Here is a 27,437-nt window from a genome sequence, read left to right as displayed (position 1 = left end):
ACAATGCTTGCATGTCCCTTATAATCCATCAGTAGAATGTTTGTGATAATTCATCAGGCAAATGTATAAAACAAGAGTCTGGATTGGCCAGTCCATATTGTCTGACCTTTGAAGGATTGGAATGGTTCTTGACCAATTGACTGACCTATTTCACAAGGGTCAACTCTGATTGTTCATCAGGTTCTCAGCAGTGTTGGGGAGTTATGGAATGGTGGAAAAGGTTGAAGAGGCTGAATCCTGTTGCTACGTTCCACCCACTTGTTAGAGCCCAGTGGTAAATTCTTGACTTTGTTGTAAAGTAAGAAACTCAGTAGCCAGTTCATGCATAGCAAGCTCCCTCAAATAACAATTTCATAATAGCCAGGTGTTCAGTCTACGGCACTGGGTGAGGGACAAACATTCACGAGGACATTAAGGGTAACTTCGAAGTAGTACAATGGAGACACAAGAAACTGCAGATGCTGGAATCTGGAGCAACAGATAATATTCTGGAGGAACTCAGCAGGTTGAGCAGCATCTGTGGGAGGAAAGAAGTTAATGATGCAGGGTCCTGATGCAGAGTTTTGACCCGAAACATTGACAATTTTTTTCTTCCCACAGATGTTGCTCAACTTGCTGAGTTTCTCCAGCAGATTGTAACTTCGAAGTAGTGTCCTTTACACCCACCTGGAAGAACAGACGAAGCTGTGGTTAAACACATTATACAAAAGGCAGCACTTCCTACAGTGTAGAGCTGCCTTAGTATTGCATTAGAGTGTCAGCATGGATTTTTGTGCTCAAGACTCTGGAGAGGCCCATAAATCCACAGTGGTGTCCCTAGTGAGCTGCAGTGAGGGATGGGAATAAAGATAAGATAGTTCAGGCTTGCGATCAGTGAATGACAGAATGGTCCTAGAGATTAAGATGGCCTCCTGTACCTGTAGTGATGATCAGATGGAATTCTTGTCCTTGGCCCTGCTGTATCATAACTACAAGTTCATTCTGTAATCAGGACTCAAACCTCCGCAGGAATCACGGCAAACACGGAAAAGTTACAACAAGAAAGGAGGCCATTCAGCCCATGAAGTCCCGACCTGCTCTATGAGAGTATTCCTGGCAGTCCCATTCCCCCACTTAATCCTTCAGCCATATAGCACAAACTAAGGCCATTCAATCTGAGCATACCTTTTTGAAGAGTAATCCATTTAGTTGCACATAACCCCAGCACCATTCTTTCCCCATATTTCTCCAGTTCCCTTTTGAAGAGTTATTCAGGCCGTTCTTGAATCTCTTTCCACCAACTAAGGTATTGAAACTCATTGGGTATAAAACTTTTCCCACATGTCAACACTGGTTTGCTTAACAATCACCTTAAAAGAGTGGCCTCTGCTTTCTGAGCCTTTGGTTACAGGAAACAACCTCTATAAATGCTTCATGATTCAAACCACAGTACCAAATGTTTGCAGTAAAGAGATTAGTCCTAGCTTCTCCAAGTAACTGCATTCCCTTAACTCTGGAATCATGCAAGTAAGTCTTTCCCATTCCTACTCCACAGCATTTTCTCCTTCCTAAGGTGTGGTACTCTGGTTGGGCTGAGCTAGAGTTCTGTATGACAAACCCGGCAGGTTTTACCACCCCATGCTTTATTTATAAAACCCTGGATACCATATGCTTTATTAGCCTGTCCTATATTTTATGCTGAAATCTTATTCCTTCGTTTTTTTTCCCCATTACAAGTGCAAGGAAGAGTTGTGACAATCTAGTCTCATCTCAGCTCCAGTTTTCCTCCTCATGTTCCCAGTGGGTGCATTTGTTATTCCCTCAATCTCAGCATGTGGACAGAATTTATTGTCCATTCCTAATTGCCCTGAGTCATTTCAGAGAGTGACAGAATCAACCACAACAGTGGGTCTGGAATCACAAATGGGCCAAACTATGTAAGAAGGGAATTTTCTTTCCCTGTAGGGCATAAGTGAACCAGGTGGGGTTTAACACGTAAGCCAATGGTTTCATGGCCACCATCATTGATATTCGTGCAATAAATGAAATACCACAGAAGCTGGAAATCTGAAATAAAAACAAAATAAAAAGCTGGAAATACTCAGCAGGTCAGGCAGCATTAGTGGAGAATAAAATAAGAGTCAATGGTTTAATGACCCTAATTAGACAGGATGTTATGGAGACATGGCTTAATGAAGGCTAGGACTGGCAGTTTATAGTTCTTGGTTACAGGATTTTCAGATGAGATAGGAGGATAACAAGGACAGGGAGGAGAGCAATATTGGCTGGAGAACATCTGTAGCTGGGAGAAAAGATGATGTGGTAGAGGATTGCCAGATGAGGTCTGTGGGTTGAACCAAAGAACAAATAAAAAGCCAGTCACTCTGTTGGGAGTGTACTCTAGATGGCCAGACAGTCTATTTCTATTGGTTTTGGTCTACTATTGTCACCAAGATACAGTGAAAAACTTTTGTTTGCATGCCATCCAGGCAGATCATGCCATACGTAAGTACATTGAGGTAGTAAAAAGAAAACAGAATATAGTGTTACAGCTACAGAGAAAGTGCAGTGCAGGTAAACAAACAAAGTGCAAGTACCACAGTGAAGTAGATTGAGAGATAAAGAATTCATCTTTAGCATATGAGAGGTCTGTTCAAGAGTCTGATAGAGGGATAGAAGCTGTCCTTGAGTCTGGTGCTTTCAAGCTTTTGTATCTTCTGCCCGATGGGAGAGGGAAGAAGAGAAAATGACCCAGGAGGGAAGGGTTCTTGATTATAAACTTTAAGATTTTATTTATACAGCACGGTAACAGGCCCTTCCACCCAACAAGCCTGTGCCGTCCAATTACACCCATGCTAACCTACTAATCCATATGTCTTTGGAATGTGGGAGGAAATCGGAGCACCCAGAGGAAATCCACGCAGTCACAGGGAGAACATACAGACTCCTTACAGACAGTGGTGGGAATTGAACCCCGATCGCTAGCGCTGTAATAGCATTACGCTAACCGCTATGCTACCATGCTTTCCTGAAGCAAGGTATAGACGGAATCAATGGAGGGGAGGCTGGTTTGCGTGAGATGGGAGAGCAACTTTGCAGAGAAATTTCTGACAAGTGGAAAAGCAATCGAGGAGTAGCATAGAAGACTTTATTCCCCTAATATTAACTGGGATATTGTCAGTGAGAGAAGGCATAAATGGCCAAGACTTCTTAAAATACATTCAGGAGAACTTTTTTCGATAAACTGCAGCAAGCCCCACAAGCGGTGGTGGCTGGAGGAGGTTGCAATTCTGGATTTGGTCAGGTGGAAGGAGTACTTGGGAGAGCACACCTGTGGTAGTGATTGTAATTCAGTTAGATTCATGGTTATGGAAAAGCATAAACATGAAATAGGTGTAAAGTTTCTAAGCTGCATTAAGACCAATTTTACTGCACGTAATTTAGCAAAAGTGAACTGGAAACAGTACTTGAAATATTGGAACAATGGAAGGCATTAAGAAGGATACACAAGAGACTCAGGATAAACATCTTCCATCAAGAAAAAGGGTGGGACTGCCAAAATATAAAGCCATCAGATGACAAGGTGTGTAGGGGATGGGATAAGTCAAGAGTTATATCAGAAACCAAGAACTTAATACAGCAGGACACCTGGAAGAGTACAGAGAAGTATGAAAAAATTAAAAGGGAAATTAGGAAAGCAAAGAGAAGATCTGAAAAAATATTAGCATGTAAAATCAAAAAAAAATCTTTGATTTCTGTATAAAATCATGAGGGGCATAGATAGGGTCAGTGTGCACAGTCTTTTTTCCAGGGTTGGGGAATCAAGAACTAGAGGGCATAGATTTTAGGTGAGAGGGGAGAGATTTAATAGGAACCTAAAGGGCAACTTTTTCACCCTGAGGGTGGTCAGTATATGGAATGAGTTGACAGAGGAAGTGGTTGAAACAGGTACATTAACAACATTTGAAAGGTTCTTGGACAGGTACATGGATAGGAAAGGTTTAGAAAGGGTATGGGCCAATCTTAGATGGGGATCCTGTCAGCATGAGCCAGTTGGGCTGAAGGGCCATTTTCCATGCTGTATGACTCTGTACGATCCAAATATATCTTATGAGTAGGTTAAGAGCAAGAGGATAATGAAGGAAAGAATAGAACCTATCAGAGACCAAAAAAAAATAAGCTGAGTGTCATGGCAGAGGACGTGTTAAGATTCTTAATGAAGGAGAATGAGTTAGAAATGTTGGATTGGATGAACTTAATAAAATGGAAATATTAAGGGATTTATCATCTTTGAAAATCGATAAATCACCAGGCTCGGATGAAACATATCACAAGCTGTGAAAAAAAGCAAGGGGGAGGAAACTACAGAGGCTCAATCTTCTCTGGCTACAGGAGGGGTGCCAGAGCTTTGGAAAATGGTAACCTTGTACCATTGTTTAAAAAGGGAGATGGGAATAAATGGATTGATTATCAGCCAATTTAATATTGGTGGTGGGCAAATTATTAGAATCCATTTAAGAGACGGTATGAACCTTCATTTGGAAAGGCACAAACACTCAATATGGATTTCTTAAGGGAACATCATGTCTGACCAACCTGATTGAATTCTTTGAAGAGGTAACAAGGAAGATTAATAAGGGAAGTACATTTGATGTACACATGGATTTTAACAAGGCCTTTGATAAGGTCCCACATGACAAGTGATTCAAAAGCAGGACAGCTCACGGGATCCAAGGAGAAGTGGCAAATTGGATCCAAAATTAGCTCCATGCCAGGAAGCAAAGTGCTATGGCTGATGGGTGTTTTTGTGTCTGGAAGCTTGCTACCAGTGGGTTCCACAGGACTCAGTACTCAGTCCCTATCATTTCGATTCTGACCTAAATAAAGGGTGCATCTTAAAAAAGTTTGCAGATGTGATTGACAGTGAAGAGGAAGGACTTAGACCGTTGCAAGGTATAGATGGCCTAAGTCAGATGGACAGAAAAATAGAAAATCCTCTCAAGAGAAGTATGAGATAAATGTCTTAGGAGAGGTGGATCAGAGCAGGGGAATTTATAAGTGGAAAGATACCAAGATGTGTGCAGGAACAGAGGGACAATGGAGTATATATCCACAGATCCTTACAGGTAGCAGAACTGGTCAGTAAAGTGGTTAAAAAGGTACTTTATTACCCAAAGCATAGAATGTGAGAGCAGGTGGTTATGCTGGAAATGTATTATAACCACAGCTTGACTACTGTGTAAAATTCTGGTCACCACATTACAGGAAAGATGCAATTGCACTTGATGGGACAGGGAGAGTTTATAAAATTGTTGTTGGAACTGGAAGATCTGGAATTAAGGTGTGGAAAGATTGAATAAGCTCAGGTGGTTTTCTTTGAAATAGAGGAGGCTGAGGAGATACTTAATTGTATAAAATTATGAAGGGCCAATATGGAGTAAATAGAGACATCTAAATCCCTTAACAGAGAGATGAGAAACCAGAAGGAATGAATATAAAGGAATTGGTACAAGGATTAGAAAAAAGAGATGGTAGGAATCTGGAACTTATTGACTGAAAGGGTGATTGTTACAGAAAGTCTCACCACAATTAAGCAGTAGTTAGATGGGTGCTTGACAAGATGTGACCTGCAGACATTTTGCTAGAAATGGAGAATGGGCTGGGTAGTTATTTTTTGACTGGCATAGTCACAATGGGCTGAATGGCCTCCTATGGTGTCATACGTTTTCAATGATTCTATGATGGCAGAACAGGCACCCAGGTCCAAATGGCCTCCCGCTGCTTCTTTTTCTTATGTTCTCATCATGAGGGAGCAAGGAGAGGCGGGAAGGTTTAGGGAGGGAATTCCAGAGCTTAGGGCCCAGGGAACTAAAGCCATGACAGCCAACGGGACTGATTAAACTCAGAGCTGCACAAGAGGCCAAAAATGAAGGAAAGTAGAGATCTCAGAAGACCTACTCCCTACTGTGCAGTACCGTTGAACAAAAGCAATCTGTGCAGCTTTTCTGTAAGTGGATTTGTGAATCTGATTAAGAAATGTCACAAGCTCAGTTGTTCCAAAGTGCTTACCTGTTCAAAGATTTGTCGCTGTAGGAGTGACTACCATGGAGGAAAATTGTCATGTCCCAGTTGCACATAAACACCATAAAAAAAGGACATAAAACTGTCTCATAGCAATTGTGGCCTGTCTCTGACTTCTAGGGCCACCTGTATTGTCTGGAACATGTGTAGCAGCTCAGTCATCTAAGGGCATATGAAAGAATCATGGCAGGATCCTGGGTAGTGGAGGAGCAGAGGGATCTGGGGGTCCATATCCACAGATCCCTGAAAGTTGCCTCACAGGTGGATAGGGTAGTTAAGAAAGCTTATGGGATGTTAGCATTCGTAAGTCATGGGATCGAGTTTAAGAGCAGCGAGGTAATGATGCAGCTCTACAAAACTCTGGTTAGACCACACTTAGAGTACTGTGTCCAGTTCTGGACGCCTCATTATAGGAAGGATGTGGAAGCGTTGGAAAGGGTGCAGAGGAGATTTACCAGGATGCTGCCTGGTTTAGAGAATATGCATTATGAGGAGAGACTAAGGGACCTAGGGCTTTACTCTTTGGAGAGAAGGAGGATGAGAGGAGACATGATAGAGGTGTATAAAATATTAAGAGGAATAGATAGAGTAGACAGCCAGTGCCTCTTTCCCAGGGCACCAATGCTCAATACAAGAGGGTATGGCTTTAAAGTAATGGGTGGGAATTTCAAGGGAGATATCAGAGGAAGGTTTTTTACCCAGAGAGTGGTTGGGGCATAGAATGTGCTGCCTGGGGCGGTGGTGGAGGCTGGTCAAATTCAAGAGATTGCTAGATAAGCATATGGAGGAATTTAGAATAGAGGGATATGTGGGAGGAAGGGGTTAGATAGTCTTAGGCGAGGTCTAAAGGTTGGCACAACATTGTGGGTCGAAGGGCCTGTATTGTGCTGTACTGTTCTATGATTCTATGAATAAGGCCTGCAAGATAGAGAGAGAGAGAGATCACCCCTGACCCCAAGGGCTTGCTGGGAATAACCTGTTTGAATGATATTTTGTGCTTGTAAATTCCTGACACATAGTCAATAGATAAGGTCAAAGTTATTTCCTTTTTCATCAAATATTTCTGTTTCCTGTCCTTTCTTGAAGGAGCAGATGTTGGCAGACTTATAGATGCACTTGTTAGTAGCTGGTTTGAGTGACCATTGTCTTCAAGCAAGGATTCACAATGAGTGTCAGCAAGTTGCTTAGTCAGTGGTGCCTGCAACTCCATCATAGCTCCTCAGATATTAATACATGTGTGCACCTCCTTTGACAGGCCACTGGACAGGGGTCAGGAGCAAAATTAGGTTTAATCAAATGCAATAATTGTTGTTGGTGGTAGTGCAGAAGTGGCATAAAGATTCTTTTTATTCATTCAGGGATGTGGGCAATTCTAGCAAGACTGACAACTTTGATTCTTAAGAAATAAATATCGCATTGCCAATGTTATTGTTGATTCTGATCTCTATGTTTGCATTTGCTTCCTTCATATAGATCATCTCTACAATTGTCTATTATCTCTACTAAACTGTAAAAATTCATAAAAAAACATTTTTATTTCACTGTGTGTTTCGATGTACATGTGACTAATGAAGATATCTTAATCTTAATTTTTATTGGTACTGGCACCAAGATCTAATCAACAAGAGACTGCAGATGCTCTAATCTGGAGCAAAAACCAAATAGCTGGAGGAATTTGGCAGGTCAGGCAGCATCTATAGAGCAGGGGGATAGTTGACATTTCAGGTTGAGAACCTGCATCAGGACATCAGCACAAGCATCAAAATCAGCAAGTGGTTGAGATGAAATTTGAGGAAAGGATGAATTTATTGATCTGATTTCACAGAACTTAGCTGGTTTGGACCAAGGCTAGTTGTCAATTTTAGAAAAAAACAGACAGCTTCTCTCCATACTCTCAATCCTGACCTCCAGTATTGTCTGTGTGGCTTTTGTACATTCACCTTGCACTGTGTGGGTTTCCCGCGGGTGCTATGGTTTCTCCCTACATCCCAAAGAGTTGTGGCTCAGTAGGTTAAATGGCCAGAGATAAATTAAGAGAGTAGTAGAGGAGAATACACCTTATGTTCCAATATTCTTAAATATATTTAAGATTCACCACCATAGTTATTTGAACAACCCAATTATGGGGTTAAACACCATAGAAACAAGTCATTCAGCCCACCGAGTCCACAGTGACCATCCTGCACCCATTTACACTAAACCCATTTTATTCTCCCCAGCTTTAGATCAATACTGCCCCAGATCCTGCCACTCACTTACACAACAGGCAATTTACAGTGGCCAATTAACCTACCGACTCACAACTCTTTGGGATGTAGGGAGAAGCACCCGGGGGAAACCTAGACAGTCCAGGGTGAATGTACAAACGCCATACAGACAATACTGGAGGTCAGGATTGAACTTGGGTCTCTGGCGCTGTGAGACAGCAGCTCTACTATCTGCCCTCCTTACCTAGTCTATCCTAAAATGGCTTGAGTTTGAAACCAAGGCTTGACTCTGACTGTCCTTTGAGGTGAATTAACAAGCCACTGACTTGCATTGTTATTTAAAGATGGCCACCACATGTCGGTCTCATTGTGTTTGCCATGTCCTGCAAATGATTTATTTTTAAATCAATCCCTCACTTTGTAAATAGGTTGTGAGGCCTAAGATTTTAAAAAGCATGGCAGATATATTTGGATAAAAACATTCCTTACATATGGACAAAAGACAATTTTATTTTGAAACCTGTAACACTACACCCCATAATATTTTACCAAGATTGCCTAGTTTTGTATCAAAACATTGAAATCTGGACACCAGACGAGTGCTTTAGAAGAAATAGGATAGCATATTTAATAATAGATTGAATCTTTCCAAAGGACACTGGAACATACACACAGAACAAATTGTACAGGAACAGTTCTATGTAGTGGCACAGTAACAACTTCTTGTTTATTTATAATATGTCCACCAGATCTCTTAATTTTATTCATTTAGCCATTGAAAATAGAAATTATTTTATCAGATCTCTACACGCATTTAAAGAGGAAGTAGTTACATTTAGAATTCTGGCAGTTACAGGTTCTCCAAATCCTGGGTCCTTTTCTCACCGCACACACATCCCCAATATAACACTAGAAACAGACAAAACAAGGAGATTCTGGTTAGATAGCGGTTCACTCTAAGTCCTGTATGCAGACCTTTTACAATTCATTTCTCAGGATATAGTGCTGCTGGCAAGGCCAGCATTTGTTGCTCAAGCCTAAAGGAAAGTATTCCTTCTTAACAACACATAAACAGAATATTTGGCCAGGCAAGAGTATAAAAATGTTTATCCATTGCATCCAGACAGCAACATTTAAGAGGCATTCAGATAGACACATGAACAGGCAGAGAATAGAGGGATCAAGTCCATGTGTAGGTAGATGTGCAGTTTAAATTGGCATCATGGCAGTATAGACATCGTGGGCTGAAGGTCCTGTTCCTGTGATGTATTGTTCTATGTTCTATTGTTTCTGTTGAATCACTTTATGATATTTAAATTCTCCCCAGTAAAGTTCAGATTTACTAATATGTAATTGAGCAGTAACTGGGCAATAAGGTTATAACAATGGAAGGTTGTCAGAGTGGCTATTGGGTTACTAGGATTTCCACAGTGGCACAGCAGTGAGTGTTGCTGCCTCACAGTACCAGTGACGTGGGTTCGATCCTGACTTCCAGGGCTGTCTGTGCGGAGTTTGCACATTTTCTCTGTGACCTTGTGGGTTTCCCAGGTTCTCTGGATTTCTCCCCTCTCCTGGAGACATATTGGTAGGTTAACTGGCTACAGTAAATTACTCCTTGTGTAAGTGGTGGTAGAAGGTTCGGGGGAAGTTGATGGGGAAATTAAGTGAGGGAATAGGACTCATGGGATTTCTCTAAGAGCTGGCGCATTCTGAGTAGGCCAAATATCTCCTTCTATGTGTTAAAAAAATATGACAATAGATATGCTAGTATGATAATGGACAATAAATTGTATTTACATTTTAGATATGCTTTTCACATATTAACAATGCCAAGGGGCTTCACCGGAGAGACACCAGACAATATTTGACCCAAAGCCACACAAGAGGTAATAGAACCAAAAATTTACACAAGGATTTTAAGAACCTTCTTAAAAGGAGGGAATTGGAGGAAGGAATAGGTAGTTCTGAAAATGGGGACTGACACATAGAGGGAGCATTGAAGAAGCTAGGTTAACACATAGGTGTTCATTGTTTGGCATGAAATTGGTTCGACACAGAGCCATTCTTATCCAATGAGCCTTAATTTGTCCAATTTTAAATCGTGATAACTCAGACCGGTGATAACATTAACAACAACGATTCACAAGTTACAGTTTGATGGCCAAAAGATACTGACATTTTGAAAGCAAAGTGACCAGTAGGATATTACTTAGACCATTGCACATTCTTGGTATTTGGTCAGTTACTTAATGAACTAAGTCTGATCTGTTTTCATCTGCACCCTGTGCGGTAATGTGGTTTTTAAAGCCATGAAAGGATACACTGCAAAATCTGTACTAGCCTAGTAATTTGTGTTCTGGTCTAGCTCTTTGTGTATTATTTTCTTTTGTCTTGTGTTGGGAGATGCAAGCTCCCAAATGGGTATAGTGCTCAGTGCTGTCCAGCATCTAATCCAAGAAGTGGAGACAAGATATCACCAAACTTCTATAAGTATTATCACACTATCACAGGCCATATTCCTGTGGAAGAATTTTTTGTTGTCAATCCCAGGGATGTACAGAGCCATAATAAGTACCCCTACTGCTGAACTGGTGAAAATAATTTAATTTACTATAGAGCTGAGGTTGCATAACTTTAATCTCTGTAACTCAAATTTACTTTGGACAATGCAGTTGTCAGCAAAACCAGTATAAGGTCCCAGATCTTGCTGAATTAAGACACATTCCCACTGGACATACTTTTTCCATGCTTTTTAGTTCAATTATTTTTTTAAACATTAGAAGTAGGAACAGTAGTCTACCATTCAGCCCCTCGTGTATGCTCTGCCATTCAGTCAGATCTTTTACCTCAGCATGCTTTCTGATAATAACTCCATATCCCTTGGTTCCCTTAATATCTAAAAATAATTTTTAAAACTGTGGTTTAACTTGCTGCTTACAGCGCACAGGGTGCTAAGGAGTATCTGGGACTTCAGTAGGCAATGGGATAAAATCATCTATCTCATTAACCAACATAGATTAAAAGTAACAAGGAAGAAATCAGGAGTAGAGCAATTCAGAGCAAGTGAGTTCTATGCAAAATAAAGTACCAACAGCTGAATAAAGAGGATAAGAGAAAGAGGCAGAAAAGTAAAATCAAAAATTAGAATTTTCTGCATCCTTTAAATCTCCAAAAACAATTCACAATATGAGGGTGTGATCCCACGCTTGTAATTGTCCACTATCTGGGGAGTTGAATTGAAGTCAAAATGGTTCATCTTCATCAAAATGGTTACCTGTGTTGTTAATTTTGTGATAACTTTCTGTGGGGAACATATTGTCCTATTGAGGTAAAAGTCTGCAAAACCATGAAAGTTCCAGGGTGGTTAAGTTTGAGATTCCCTTTTCAGGAGGGTAGGAGTAGAGCATTGGAAACTGTCGGGCAATGTGGTGATTTGCAGGGTGTTACTCTGCCACAAGTGATTGGCTGATCTGCATGTTTTCCGCCTCAGGAACTTCTGACTGATGTCAGACTTCAGTGTGCGTGCACATTGCAGAAAGCAGGTTATCTCTTTAAATAGTCATAGGGTGGGGCACAATTATTATGAAAAATGAGAAAATAATTGTGATAATGTAATATGACAAAAAGCACGTTACTGTCAATTCCATTGATAAATCTGCTGTCTGAGGCAGTGACAGGTAACTCCCAGTCTATGCTGTTTTTTCACTTGTTCATAGGGACATCACTGGCAAGACCAATGTTTAATGCACAAAACTGAGTGCTGTGCTGGGCTATTTCAGAGGACAATTACAGCACAATCACATTGGTAGAGTCACACATGGGCCAGACCAGATAAAGATGGTAATTTCTTTCCCTGTAGAACGTTGGTGAACCAGATGGATTTATTATACCAATTCAATAACTCCAATGTCACTATTACTGATACTAGTATTTTTTAAAATGTCATATGTATTTAATTGCTTGAATTTAAATTCCCTTGTTGCTATGGTGGAACTTGAGCTGATGTCTCCAGATCAATAACTCAGCTCTGGTCACGTATCTAGGGACATAATTATTATGCTACCGTATTATGCTAGAGTGGTTAGGTTCCATAACTTGCCTCAATTCTACTCTGCATAGACCTTCTGAAAAATGAGTGTTTAGGCTTGAGTTCAACTATGATCAATAATTCTACAGTTAAATTGCCTGTTGTTTCTCAATATAATGAGAACTAAGAAAAAAGTACCATTTTCACACTCTGTTTTCCTATTTAACTTTAATTTTGATCTGAATCTCTTGTCAGCTTGCAAAATGTTGACACAAATGGTATGGAGTTCTTCCAAATGCATAATGACGTTAGCCTACTCAAGTTAGTCAGATGGATCGGCACTTTTTCAGATCTTTTTAACAAGCATGCAAATCAATATCTAGGAATAAATTAAACCCTCCAGAACATAATATCTCATTTCTGTCTTAGCTAAAATAAAGCATCATGCAATCCTGCTCACAATAAATCCCCAGTCACCTAGAGTACTTGTGACTTACATCAGCATATGTGAAAGCAAAGGACAAGGTGTGGAATGAATAAAGCACTGACCACATAACAAAACTGAAAATTTTAAAAACTGCAGATACTGAAAATCTGAAATAAAAATAGAAAATGCTACAAAAACATTGAGCAGGTCAAGCAGCATTGTGGAAAGAGGAACAATTAATTTTTCAGTTCCTAGAACTTTTGTCAGATCTGGGGAAGAGAGAACACAAGTTAGTTTTCAGTAGCAGAGAAGAGGGGCAGAGATGGGTATAACAAAGGGGATATCAAAGGGTGAGACCAGATAATTTAAAGCAGCAGTTAGAAGCCCATTATGTTTATTTGTCTGTGGTATGTGTTGCTAACAGCATGGCTGTGGGACATGACAAAACTAATAGAAAGAGACATAGAAGCATAGAAAACTTACAGCACAATTCAGGCCCTTCGGCCCACAAAGCTGTGCCAAACATGTCTATATAACTATATAACAAAAAGCAGGGTAGTAATTAAATATCATATTTTAACATGTCAGAAAGCAGATTTGTTACATTCCAGATTTGTTTGTGATATATATAAATGATTTGGATGAAAATGTAGATGAGCCGATTAGTGAAGTTGTGGATAGTGAGGAGTGTTGTCAAAGGATTCAGCAGGACATAGGCCAGTTGGAGTAGGCAGAGAAATGGCAGATGGAGTTTAATCTGGATAAACGTGAGGTGTTGCACTTTGGGAGGTCAAATTCAAGGGGAATGTATACAGTAAATGGCAGGACCTTTAGGAGCATTGATGTACAGAGAAATCTTGGGGTGCAAGTCCATAGCTCTCTGAAAGTGGCAACACAATTAGATGGGGTGGTACAGAAGGCATATGATTTACTTACTACTATCAGTCAGGGCACTGAGTATAAAAGTCGGGAAGTCATGTTGCAGCTGTATAAAACTTTGGTTAGGCTGCATTTAGAGTATTGTGTGGAGTTCTGTTCGCTGCATTACAGGAAGGATGTGGAAGTTTTGGAAAGGGTGCAGAAGAGGTTCACCAGGATGCTGCCTGGATTAGAGAGTATAAGCTAGAAGGAGAAGTTGGACAAACTTGCATTGTTTTCTCTGGAACATAAGAGGCTGAGGGGAGACCTGATAGATGTACATAAAACTATGAGAGGCATAGCTAGGGTAGATAGTCAGAGTCTCTTTCCCAGGGTGGAAATATAAAATACTAGAAGGCATAACTTTAAGGTGGGAGGGCGGAAAGTTTAAAGGAGATTTATGAGAAGTTTTTACACAGAGAGTGGTAAATGCCTCGAATGTGCTGCTGGGGTGGTGGTAAAAGCATCCGATAGTATGTTTAAGAGGCATTTAGACAGGCACATGAACAGGCTGGGAATGGAGGGATATGGACCATGAGCAGGCAAATGGGATTAGTTTAATTTGGCATCATGGTCAACACAGACAGAAGGGCCTGTTCCCCTGCTGTACCTTGGGTGATGTCTGTGTGGAGTTTGCACCTTCTACCTGTTGTATGTAAAAGATAAATACTGGAATTGCTGTAACCTGCAGGAATATAGGCTGGGAGCAGGAATGCAAAATTAACTTGGAAAGCACTTTTTGCACCAGGATGCTCATGATGGACTGAATGAGCTCCCTCTATATGCCATAATTTGCTTTGACTCTGTATAAATATCAGAATTAGATTCTGCCAAGAAGGTAACTTAGCAAAGAACCTCATTCATAGAAACAAGGTTTTAGACGGGACACAAGTTCATTACTACAGTCCAATTAATTTCTTGTTCTTTATTGGGTTGTTCTTCACTGCAGAGTTACAGCAGGGTTTGTATTCAATTCTCTCATTGACTTCTCTTAAATCCTCATCAAGATCTGAGGATTAAGGAACCAGATCGGGCTTAATGGGAGAGCTCTTTTTGCAGGAAGTCGTTCCCCCGTATCAAACACAGTTTGTTAGATGATATGGATTCTGGATCGTATTTCTTTGCAGAACCTCCTATGTTAACATAAAGTGATAGAATGCATTGTGTTGAAAAGCTCTGGTGTTTAATTGCACATAAGGCGTGGTCAGGGTGGGGCAAACGGCCTGTTTCTGTGCTGCATGACGAGGACACTATGGGCAACACCGTGGAGCAGCTACTTGCTACCGCCTCACAGCTCCAGTGACATCAGGATCGATATGTTAATTGCTCCTAGTGTGGAGGTGAGTGATAGAATTTGGGTGGGTGGGGAGGGGGTTGGTGAGAATATAGTAAGTGGTGGCGGTCCCTATGCAGACCTGGTGGGCCGAAGGGCCTGTTTCCATGTGGAATGACTCGATCACAAGGAGACAGCGGTAGAACTAACATTCTACCAGAAAGATGCACTAGAATTTTTCCTGGTCACATTGCAGTGCCCTCTGAGGAGGTTACACTTCTTGCTGTGACTTCACCACTATTAAGGGCAAGTGCCACACACCCTGACAGGGCTTTCTGCTATGGGTGTGTAAATTTGTCCGAAGTTTGACCTGGAGTGGGGATAGATTGGGGCGGGATTAAGAACACAGAACAATAATATTCTGCAGCCCAGGGGCACAGAGGTTAAATGCAATACTCCAACCAACGGTTGTTTCCCGAGAGAAGACGTGGTGTTTGGTGTAACTTTACGTTGGAAGGATATGAATCCAGTGGGTGGAATCCACGCCTGGTCTTTTAACCGCTAGGTTTGCATCTAATGTTGTACTGAAACTCCTCCATCTTACAAAATGATATATTTTATGGATATAGTTTTAAGATAATAAATTGCAAGATTACACGGGAGTTGAGACAGGCGCGGGAGGGGATCGCCTAAAGATTGCTGGGGGTCTGGAACTCGCTCTCAATATGGGCGAGGAAGCAGAAGCCGCCGCATCGAAATAAAGTGCCTCGGAGATCGGGAGCAAGGAGGACTGGAATGTGGTGGGGGCAGACAGGTGTCCTCCTGCGCTATAAATCGCCACCACATTCTGAAATCACCATGCCACACGGTTACGCTGCATCACAGAGGAAGGACTCAATCGGTTTTAACGGGGACGCGTCATTTAAATTCAGCAGTTGGGTCAATGGTCACGCAGTGGTCAACACAGACTCAAAATGTGCAGTCACCAGAGTTGGTAATCAGTCCCCGGGACCTAGAATCCGTGGAACCGATCTGCAACAGGGTAAAAGGGGTCTCAGACTGAACAATCTTTTCCCTTTACCGTCTGAAGGATGGGAAGATGTTATTCGGCACATGGGCTAAGTATGAACAATTCACCCACTTTCAGTGCCTTCCTTCCAGCTGTTGGGTCCTGGGCGTTGGGCAGTGCCATGCTGCGTTGGGAAGGTGGATTGCAAATTGCAAACTCATCTCCTGGGGAATGGTCGCTATTTAATCCCCCGTCTTGTTCAATTCAGTGAGCATTCCGGAGTGAGACCCTCGATCTGATGCTGAGCTAGAACTCAAGTGGATTCGTCAGTTGCCCTACTGGGGGGATAAGGTTAAAATTAAATTTGTGTCAGACGAAGCTGCCCCCCCCCCCCCCACCCCAACCATCTCCGTAAATCTAGTTCACTTCTCAGTGCAAACAAGGGAGTCTCGGGTTACTAACACGTCTCTTCCTTAACCCTTGGTAATACCGGCAACCGAAGTCGGTTTACCCAAAAGCTAAAATTATACAAAAACACAAAGAGCTTGAATTGAAGTTCTGGCCGGAGAGGCAGGCCGGGGTAGACTGTGTCTGAAAGAGAAAATGAGTTCATGTTGCCCGGTGAAGGAAAGCGGCCGGTGTGCGAAACACACCGCCACAGGAAACCACAGAGAAAAGTACAGACCATCCACGGGTTACGGACGCCCGACCAATGGACACTTCCTGCATGTGAAGGAGCTCTCGGAATTCCTACATATGAACGAGCTCTCCGAGTATTATTAAATATACATACATCCACTCCTATGAACGGCAGAGCTAGTTTCCTCTCTCTCCGTTTTTAGTAATTGTTCCTTCTTATCAGCCTTATGTGCTTTTGATGCAGTTCATTACAATACCGAGGAGTTACGGTTAACATATTAAGTGATTTTGGGGTATTTTCCGATTTAAGGACAAAATTAACTTCTGGACACTTGTAAAAACGGAACCCGTTGGTAACCCGGAGGCGGCCTGTACAACAGAATAGGTTGACTTTACCTGCGGCCCTTGTCCATACTTCTTCTCCCAGGTTGGAAGCCGTTTAGTCTGTAGTTTCTTCAGCACCTCGTGCAGGGCTCCCAGCTGTGGTCCAGGGGAGGGTGCAGAGTGGGTGGTTTAGAATTATAAAAGTTTGGTGAAATTCCTCCCATTGAATAGCCCTCGCAAACAAATATTGTAAACAATTATAATTAACTTGATTACTAACACACTAAATCCCCCGGGAAGTATTTGTGACATTGGATATCAGTAACGAGCTATGACATTTCAGCTTCCTAAAAGTCGCTTTAAGACAAAAAAGTACTGGTTTTCAAGAAAATGTCGTAAAACAGTCAGGCAGAAGAGATTTAGTTTAATTCGGCATGGTGAGCCGAAGGGCCTGTTCCTGTGCTGTACTGTTCTATGTATAAACACGATGGCAGAGCCGTTATTAACTCTAATCTCAGTTTTATCTCAACGCAGTAGTGCTCCTGGCTCTCTTCGCTTGAACTAGTTTAACTGCTTTAACTTTTAATACTTCACAAAAATCAGATTCACACTCCATGTGGCTTCAAGCTATGTTCAGACCATACACATTTAACTATTCAAGAACATCATGCTGTCCCCTACAAGGTTATTCCACTGCCAGTAACAATAAAACGAGAAACCAACCAGTTCCTTTTCACTGGAAGGGTAAGAATTTTTGGAGTAGAAGTCTCGCAGGGCTCTTGTCTCCACATCCGAGCTCTCGGTGCCAATAGCCATGGAGAGTAAGACGGAAAAGTAGACGGCGAGCAGGAGCCGGTCGCTGACCATGGTGGTGAACTAATTCCCGCGACTACTGAAGTTACACAAGCGGGCTTGGGAGCTTGTGATGTTTGACTACTCGCCCAAGCGCCCGGCTTTTATACAGTGGGCTGCTGATCTGTAAACATGCACTGGCACCTCCCAGGTTAGGGGTGGGCTCAAAGGCTTTGGCGATTGCTGCCAAGTCTTTATTAGGAGGAGCTGTTGAAATTGTCCACTCCCTCATACATCTAATTACCAACCCTCCAGCATCGCAGAGCACGTTCTGGGATCAACAGCCTTGTGCTTTATTTGTAGAGGACGTTCTGATATCTAATGAGAGGGATTTCCATCCGATCATGATTAGACAGCGTCTTACCCCGTTTACATTCCTCTACACATCGTGGAAACATTCGCTTTCTAAAAAAAAACCTGTCAATTAGTTCGGATGCAGGGACTCAACCCGAAACGTCGACTGTCCATTTCCCTCCACAGATGCTGCCTGACCCGCTAGTTCCTCCAGCAGATTGTGTATTGCTCCGGATTCCGGCATCTGCCGTCTCTGGTGTCTCCAACCTATTCATTAACTCCCGTTCAGAATCAATTGGGTCTTCCAAAGGGATTCGGATCAGAGTACAAGTTCAGGGCTAGAGAGAGAATAGAGCTGACTGGCTTTGTTCTCTTTTTTAAAAGCACAGGATCAATGGGCCGAATGGCTCCCTTCTGTGCTGTAACAAATCAGTAATTCTGTAATTACTGAAAAAGATTAATGAAATGAAACAAAAATATTGAAATTCTTTATTTTGCCGTTGTATTCTGTAACAAAACAGCAGAAAATACGTTAGCAATTTGTTTGAATTATTCATAACGTAGAATCCTTACAAAGAACCGGCGACCGTGTGAGCCCAACAACATTAGATTGTTTCTATACGAGTCGATAGTTAACAGTATTCATGTCAAAGGTTGCAAGTGCGGAGGCTGCTGCTTGTCATCAAACATTCTATCTCTGCACAATTCCCTTTATCGCCCAGAGCCCACCCTTTAATGAATACAAAACATTACAAGATTTTCACTTAAGAAAGAACTTGCACGTAAATGAAGACGTTTTAGTAGCCGGGATATCACAGAGGGATTCAACATGTAGTGGCAGCGGCTGTGTAAGGCAGAGAGCCAGCCTGGTCACATGTGGTCCCACCAGCAGCTCTAAGTAAATAATAAATTAATCTGTTGTTGGTTGAGGAATTAATGGCCAGCTGCCAACAGGGAGAATCTCCTGCTTTTTTTTCTACTGAGGGATGTGGGCTTGTCAGGCTGAGCCAGCATTTAATTGCCCATCCCTAGTTGCCCTTGAGAAGGTGGTGGTGAGGGGCCTTCTTGAACTGCTGCAGTCCTTGAGGTGTGAGTGTACTCACAATGTTGTTGAGAAAGAGTTCCAGGATTTTGACCAAGAGACGGTGAAGGAACGGCGATATATTTCCAAGTCAGGATGATATGTGGCTTGGAAGGCAACCTCCAGGTGGTGGCGGTGCCCGTGCTTTTGCTGCCCTTGACCTTCTAGTTGGTAGAGGCTGTGGGTTTGGAAGGTGCTGTCCAAGGGGTCATAGAGTAATACAGCATGGAAACAAGGCCATTGGCTCAACTCATCCATGGGCAACCATGGTGCCCACCAAGATAGACCCATTTGCCCGTGTTTGGCCCATATCCCTCTAAATCTTTCCTATCCATGTACTTATCCAAATGTCTTTTGAATGCTGTTACTGTACCTGCCTCAGCCACTTTCTTTGGCAGCTCATTCCACATACACACCACCCTCTATGTGAAGAAGGTGCCCCTCGGGTCCCTTTTAAATCTTTCACCTATCACCTTAAACCTATGCCCTCTAGTTTTTAATTCCCCTTCCCTGGGAAAAAGAATGTGTGCATTCGCCATATCTATGCCCTTCATGATTTTATACACCACTGTAAGGTCAAGAGGTCTTGGTGAGTTCCTGCAGTGCATTCCTGGAGACAGTACCAAGGGATGTTTTACATGCAGATAACCACAGATAGTGCCAGTTAAAAAAAAGGTTTGCATTTCTACAGCATCTTTCAAGCCTATCAGGGAAAGGCTTTTGAAACTGTAGTCTCCTCTAATGTAGGAACTGCAGCAGCAAATTTTCACACAGCAGGGTCCCAGATACAGCAATATGATAGTGATCAGATAATTTATTCTAGTAGAGTTGATTAAGGGATAAATATTGGCTCAAGAAATGGGAAGGACACCCTGCTCATTTTCAACATAGTACTATGATAGTTTTATGTCCACATGAGAAGTAGTTAGAGCTTCTGTTTATGATCTCATCCCAAAGACAGCTCCTCCAATAGTACAGACTCCATCACTGGAGTGCAGTTCGGTGCTCTTCTCTCTGGAGTGGCACTTGAACCCACAACCTTGTGTGTCAGAGAAACAGGGCTACCTATTGAGCTACAGTCTTCCTTCAAAGGATGCCCACTCTGTTAGTGTGTCTGTGAAATCTTTAATTCTATGCTTAATGCAGTCTTGATTTTATGCTCAAGTATCCAGAGTGGGATTTAAGTCCATTGTTTTAGATGAAACACTGAAAAATCCTGATTTTTCTGGGAAAAAAAGAAACCATTTTCTATGTAATAATCTTGACCCCTTGAGTGCCATTGAATTGGGCTTCCACTGTTGACCCTTTCTCTTCCAAGATTACACTTCTTTTCATTTGCAACATATTATATGCAGTCCTCTTCTTACATCCTATACTATGCTTTATAGGGCTTCTATAGACTATATTAAACTTTAATGCTTGAATTTGGTTCATTGACCAAGATTGGTGAACACACAAAAGCTGTGTGAAACATGAAATACCATACATTTTTAATGTGCATGGAAAGCAATGTCCTCTCTTATCATTGGAGGTTTGAACACTTATAAACCCTGCAAAACTTTAATTCCACCTATTTCTGTTTTATGAAACTCTGTAGTAGCCCCAATAACTGAAAAATGGGAAGTATTGTTGCCAAATTATACAAATGTTTATTTCAAATATCATCTAGTGATAAAGAAATCATAAGAACAATCTTGCAATTGATTTGCCCTAAGCTTTGGTCACTCTGGTGCTTAATGACTGGAAACTCATTTTGTCAATGAAGCCATCCAGTATCTTGCCTAAGTGATGGTTCATTGTGCAGCAATGTTTATGGGCTGGTCAGTAGTTTAGGAATTAGGATCATAGTCTCAGGATAAAGGGTCTGTCATTTAAGGCTAAGATGAGGGTTGCAAATCTTTGAGATTCTCTCCTGCAGTGAGCTGTGACTTTTCAGTTATTGAGTTTGTCTGAGAAGGAGCTCAATATATTTTTTGACATTAAGGGAATTAATGGAAATGGGCATAATGCTGGAAGCAGACAAGGTTGAAGGCAACCTATTACTCAAATGGATAGTGCAGCAGGCTTGAGGGATTGCTTGGCTCACTCCTGCTTTTACTTGTAATTTTTGTGAACTTATGGACCATTACAACCAAACCTAATTCTGCCTTCTCCACACATATGCACATGCATACACTCATGCACACACCTTACACACACACACACACACACACACACACACACACACACACACACACACACACACACACACACACACACACACACACACACACACACACACACACACACACACATGGCTTACAAAGAGACCTAGGTGATGATCAGGTGCGTCCTGAAGATTGGACTCCATTTGATAAATGTTTTCAGGGAATGGAAGGTCATCTGGACCTTGTGTATTTTTAATATCAACCACACTAATGTTGATGCTGTTCCAGAAACATCCTCTGTGTGATAAGAACCTCAACAAAACTGAGTGAGCTTCCCTCTCCTAAAATGGGTTCTGACTCTGGAGACCTTAGGGTTAATTCTCTGTCTGGGCCCTTGCCTGTCAGGAAAATGGTTAATGGGGAAATTGAAGCCATTTTCCATAATTTCCATCCATTCATTCAGAAAGTTGTCTCAAGTTGTCTCTTCCTTCCTCCTCAGTCAACTGAATGAGCCATTCCATTCAAAGATATTGATAGACACATCACATTTCTTTATATTATTAAATAATGAGTCAGATCATTTAATTAGAATGTTCCCTATACAACCTACTAGATATTAATTTCAAAGGCTGAAGTTCTATATAAGGTACTATATATCCAATGTTAATTCTAGTATTTGCAATGTCAATATCACTTGCTTATTTGAACAAATTTACATACGAAAACAAATATTATTTACTTAACATTTTGCTCTCAAATTTAAATCTCTCTTTATTTCCATATTTTAATATAGTACTGACTTTTAATTTAATGAGCACCATGAAACTCTCTACAAACTTCCTTACAAAGCCATTAGAGTGTTGTCAAATCACTGTTTTCATTTGGGAAAATTTGGTTGCCATCTAGAAAATGTCACAGAAAGTAGAGAGCCTGGAGGAAGTGAGATTGTTTTATAGAGAATGTTAAGGGGGAGACTTAATAGAGGTATTCACAGTCACAAAGAAGTTTTTGCAGGAGTATATAAGGAAGAATTTTTTTCCATTGGCAAGAAGCAAATAGAGGGCACAAAATAAATTCAGGATAATCCACAGAAAAACTAAAGGAGACAAGAATATTTAACCCAGAAAGTTGTTGTGAGCTGGAGACCCTGCCTGAAAAGGTGGTGGTAGATTCAACAGGAACATTCAAAAGAGAATCAGATACATAATTCAAAAAAGAAATAATAGAAGAGCAGGAGAGTGAGACTAATTGACTTTTGACATTTTTCAGGGACTCTGTTTTGTTTTTTGCACCTAGTCAGAAGAATGAGAGGGGATCTTATAGAAACATATAAAATTATGAAAGGGATAGATAAGATAGAGGCAGGAAAGTTGTTTCCACTGGTAGGTGAGACTAGAACTAGGGCACATAGCCTCAAGATTCAGGGGAATAGATTTAGGACAGAGATGAGGAGGAACTGGTTTTCCCAGAAAGTAGTGAATCTCTGGAATTCTCTGCCCAGGGAAGCAGTAGAGGCTACCTCACTAAATATATTTAAGACACAGATATATTTTTGCATAGTAGGGGAATTAAGGGTTATGGAGAAAGGCAGAGAGGTGGATCTGAGTCCACGGTCAGATCAGCCATGATCTTAATGAATGGCAGAGCAGGCTCAATGGGACAGTTGGCCTATTTCTTATGCTCTTATAGTTTTCATCTTGCCTCCAATCAAATCATCCTTGGATGTCCACCACATCAAATACTTCTGTATTTTATAGACCTTCACTGGACCACTCCCAAGTTTTGTGATCTTTCCTGTTAGCTGTTTTATTTAGTTCTAGTTTCATTCTTTTAAATAGTTTTATTTTCTTATCAGAGCCTTTAAATCCTTCTTTAATATGGAGACTGGAACTATGTGCAATATTGCAAGTGTGATCTAACCAGGCTACTGCACAATTTAATCATAACTTCCCTGATTTCCATTTCGACCCCAAGAGGAATGAATATCAGTGGTTGTTTTGTTATTTTCATGCACTTATTAATCTGCATCACCACCTTTAATAATTTGTGTGTGTGTACTCAGAGATACTACTTGTCTGCCCTGTTGTAACTTATTTTCCAAGGAGCAGGAAATCTTATATTTCCTACCAATATGTGCATCTCACACTTATTTATATTAACGTCCACCCTCATCCAGGCACTATCTTCTCTCTACCTTCTCCACCCTGACAATCCATTCTCCAATCCCTTGTAATTGGTGACAACCTCTCTCTAACTTTTCCACCCCGACGATCCTCTCTACTACCATCCCCAGACGCCCTCTCTCTGAACACCCCCCCCACTGAGTCATCTCTCTCATTCCTCGATATCCCCCACCCACCCCAGCCATTCTCTTGGCATCCCACTTCCCGTGTGGTCTCTGCAATGGTAGGAGCCCTTGGAGGTCCATGGCGTGATACCTTGTGCCTGGTGTTTGGTGGAATATAGGACCTGTGGCTAAAGCAAGATTCACCATGAACCAAGCCATAGTTTGGGTGACTATGTACTCAGCCATGCAGTGTCTATAACAGCCTAAGACAGATAGTTTGGGTGACTATGTACTCAGCCATGCAGTGTCTATAACAGCCTAAGACAGATAGTTTGGGTGACTATGTACTCAGCCATGCAGTGTCTATAACAGCCTAAGACAGATGCAGTGCAGAGTCAGCACACAGTAAGATATCAGGTGCTTAGTGGCTTCGCACTCTGTATCTACTTTTTATTTTAAAAATATACTTTAATCATTATAATATACAAGGAAATACAATTGGTACACATCTTTCTCTACATTTATTGTACCATCAAATCAACTCATTCTCTTCAATTCATCAACACCACTCATGATTCCTCTTTAAACAATGCACCTGTGAGGCACATGAGAGGCTGTGACACTTCAGATTCCCTGGACAGTGGTCCTTCTCATTGAGCCTTTGTGTTGTCTACACCGAGCTTCAGTGCATCTCTCAGCACATACTCCTGCACCTTAGAATGTGCCAGTCAGAAGACCAACAAGTTTCAGGCAGACCAAATTCCCTCTTTCACCAAGTTGGTAACCTTCCAGCAGCAACTGATGTTTATCTCAATTGTATCCTCTTAACTGAGTGCAAGAAACCTGCCAATCACCCCTGACTCTTGTGCCAACACGTGTGTCTGTCTCCAGAATGGGAAGTGACTCTACTTCATTCAGTCGATACAAAGGAGCATCAGAGACCGAGAAAGTTAATGATATTCAGACAGAACAAATAGATCAAATCAGAACATATATTTATTCAAAAAAATTAATCAATATGGATTAAATCCAAAACTCCTAAAAGTGCCAAGTTTTGCATTAGGGAGAAAACGTGTATTTTCACCGTGTCTTTTGCAACCCCAGCTCCCACATCAAAGGCACTCCCACAACCCACATTGAAGGATCGGTGTCAGGAACACAATATCTACTTACCGTGCTGACAGCAGGCACTGTCAGCAGTAATATCATTACACCACTATTTCTGAAGAGGATTATTTTGTTATTTTCAAATGCACCTGATAAGTAAAGTTGCCCTGGTATTCTGAGCCTGCCAGGCCTAATAATAGTCTTTAAAGGTTATCTTTCTCTGTGAATTAAACCAGAGGGGGAGATGTATCTCTGATCTGCAGCAGGCTAAGGTCCAAGTATGGACCGTAGTGCAAGTTCAAGTGCTTGAGATACAACTCTTTGACAGGTCCACCTCAACAAAGGATGGCTTATTTCTCTAGATTCTGGAAGAAAGCAGGATTAGTGATTAAGGAAGTATAAAGATTACTTTATCGACCAAGGCCTAGAAAATGTAAGAGCCTTGGCTCAGGTGTTGTGTCCAGTTCTGGTTGCTACATCACAGGTAGGGTGTAATGGTATCAGAGAGAGTGCAGAGGATATTTACAAAGATGTTACCAGGGCTGGAGAATTATGAGGAGAGATTGACTAGGTTGGGATTAGTTTCTTTGGAACAAAAGAGGCTTGGGGAAATTTAATCAAGGTGAATAAAGTTATAAGAAGCTTAGCAAGAATGAAGAGGTTGGACCCATTCCTTCAAAAGGGAAGTCAATAACCTCTTTCCCACACTCCCGTCAGAAGGAAGATACAGAAGCTTGAGAACACATTCCACCAGGCTCAAGGACAGCTTCTATTCTGTTGTTACAAGACTCTTGAACAGACTTCTTATACAATAAAGATGAACTCTTGATCTCTCAGTCTACCTTGTCATGGCCCTTGCACTTTATTTATCTGCCTACACTGCACTTTCTCTGTAACTGTAACACTTCATTCTGCATTTTTTCCCCTTTTGTACTACCTCGATGTAATTATCTATGGAATGATCTGTTCGGATGGCACGCAAACAAAAGCTCTTTTCACTGTATCTCAGTACATGTGACAACAATAAACCAATGACCGATTACCAACCTGGGGACATAGATTGAGGTTAATTGGGAAAAGGAATAGTTGGGATTTGAGGCATTCATTCTTTCACCCAGACGATGGTGAGGATCTGGAATGCTGATGGAGGCAGAAATCCTCATCACATTTTAAAAATACCTGGGTGACCATCTGATCTGTCATGTTTCCATATCAGCCTATTGTGCCTTTTGTGTTATTCAGACAGACTCAAACTTCCTCAGCCAATGGGTTCTTTTATTAAGTTTAATAATTGTAGGAAACACAGTAGCCCAATTTGTGCATAGCAAGCCCCCACAACAGTAATGAAATGATAACCAAATAATCTGTGATACACATAGGCCTTAGAATAATGGGCTACCCTCTGAAATGCTGCCTAGGGACCTTTTATATCCACCTAAGGGGGCATCTTATCTGATGGATGTCCCCTTCTGATGGTGCATCTACCTTGAATGCTACATTTTTTCATATCATCTCTCATTTACTAGACCTCTTTGCCCTTGACTTTTACCTTTGGATTGGAAGGCTGTCCCACTTGAGCACCAAGTCTAGACTGACATTGGTGTAGTACTAAGGGTGTGTTATGCTCTCAGAGGATTATTAATTCAATTTACTAACATCTTTAAACATTTGCATCATTTGACTGAATTAAAACAGGGTATACAAAGAAGTAGGCTATCCTTTGTTTCTGAAGGATGGTTGACGAGATTTCTTCCACAAACCTGCTTGCTGAGGATAGCAGTTAAAACTTTGCAATGAATTTAGCATGAAGATTTTAGCAAGCAAAACAGGGTAAAATATTTCAAACTCTGACATCTCTTATATAATCGAGCAAATAAAAGCAATACCCTAAGGCTGAAATTTGAAGTGACCATGACAATCCCAGCACTGTATATAGAGAGTAATAAGAAAAATTTTGTTGCTTCTTTGGAATAGCTGATCTCAGCCAGGAAGAACACACTTGCATCGATGATAATGTGATTTGTGACAGAAAAATAATGAGGTTTATTCAGTAAAAACCTGACTTTATTGTGAAATCTTCTCAATGGGGGTAAACACCATTACACATCTTCTGTACATATACCAATTATAGAAAGTGAAATGGTTTTATTTTTGGTACAAAATCAACATCAGTGGGGAGAGGAGGAGAGGTAATGGTTTTCACAGACTCTGAGGTGGGGGAGAAGTTTCAAGAGGTGACAAAGGACAGAATGAGAAAGGTGAATTTAAAGGATGGGTGTGGGAAGAGACCTCTTGGAGGGACAGAGCAGGATTGAGAGGCAGGGTGCAGGTAAGAGAGGAGAGTGGGAGAGGAGGGGAGAGGCAGTACATGTGGCCTGGGTGAGGGAGGCGGGAAGGGTGGACGTGGGAAGAGGATAGGGTATGTCGGGGCTCTGGGTAGGGGCAGGAGGCGAGGATGGATACATGGGGACTGGGTGAAGAAAGGTGGGTACAGGGACCAGAGTGAAGGCAATGTGGATATATGGGGGGTGGGAGCAGGGGCCGGGCAGTGGATAGAGTGAAGGAGTGGGGTGATGGTAGCACGTGGTGCAGGATGAACACATGTTTAGTTGTAAATAGATTGTTCAACAGGACAGTTGCATCATCATCCCTGCGAGGTGCCATCTTAGCTGGTCACCAAATAAGCAATGTTCTCCAGGAAGAACATTGGGAATTTGATTTTTATAGTTTCTGTTTATTTTACGGGATGTGGACATCATTAACAAGGCCCATTATTGCCCATCTG

The 27,437-nt window shown here is 41.5% G+C and overlaps 1 protein-coding gene across 1 annotated transcript; it reads right to left on the bottom strand.

Annotated features, from left to right (window-relative positions):
- Positions 1-8,931: 8,931 nt before the first annotated feature.
- On the bottom strand, positions 8,932-17,781 carry cart3 (cocaine- and amphetamine-regulated transcript 3). Its single transcript, XM_052042632.1, has 3 exons — positions 17,608-17,781; positions 16,957-17,040; positions 8,932-9,176 (listed from the first exon to the last, which is right to left on the bottom strand). The coding sequence occupies exons 1-3, from the start codon at positions 17,749-17,751 to the stop codon at positions 9,072-9,074; spliced, it is 333 nt and encodes a 110-aa protein (XP_051898592.1). The 5' UTR covers positions 17,752-17,781; the 3' UTR covers positions 8,932-9,071.
- Between the last annotated feature and the right edge of the window lie 9,656 nt (positions 17,782-27,437).

Source organism: Pristis pectinata, chromosome 32 (assembly GCF_009764475.1).
Source record: "Pristis pectinata isolate sPriPec2 chromosome 32, sPriPec2.1.pri, whole genome shotgun sequence".
NCBI classification, from domain to species: domain Eukaryota; kingdom Metazoa; phylum Chordata; class Chondrichthyes; order Rhinopristiformes; family Pristidae; genus Pristis; species Pristis pectinata.
Note: the sequence above shows the minus strand (reverse complement) of the source record. Positions and strands in the feature narration are given on the sequence as shown.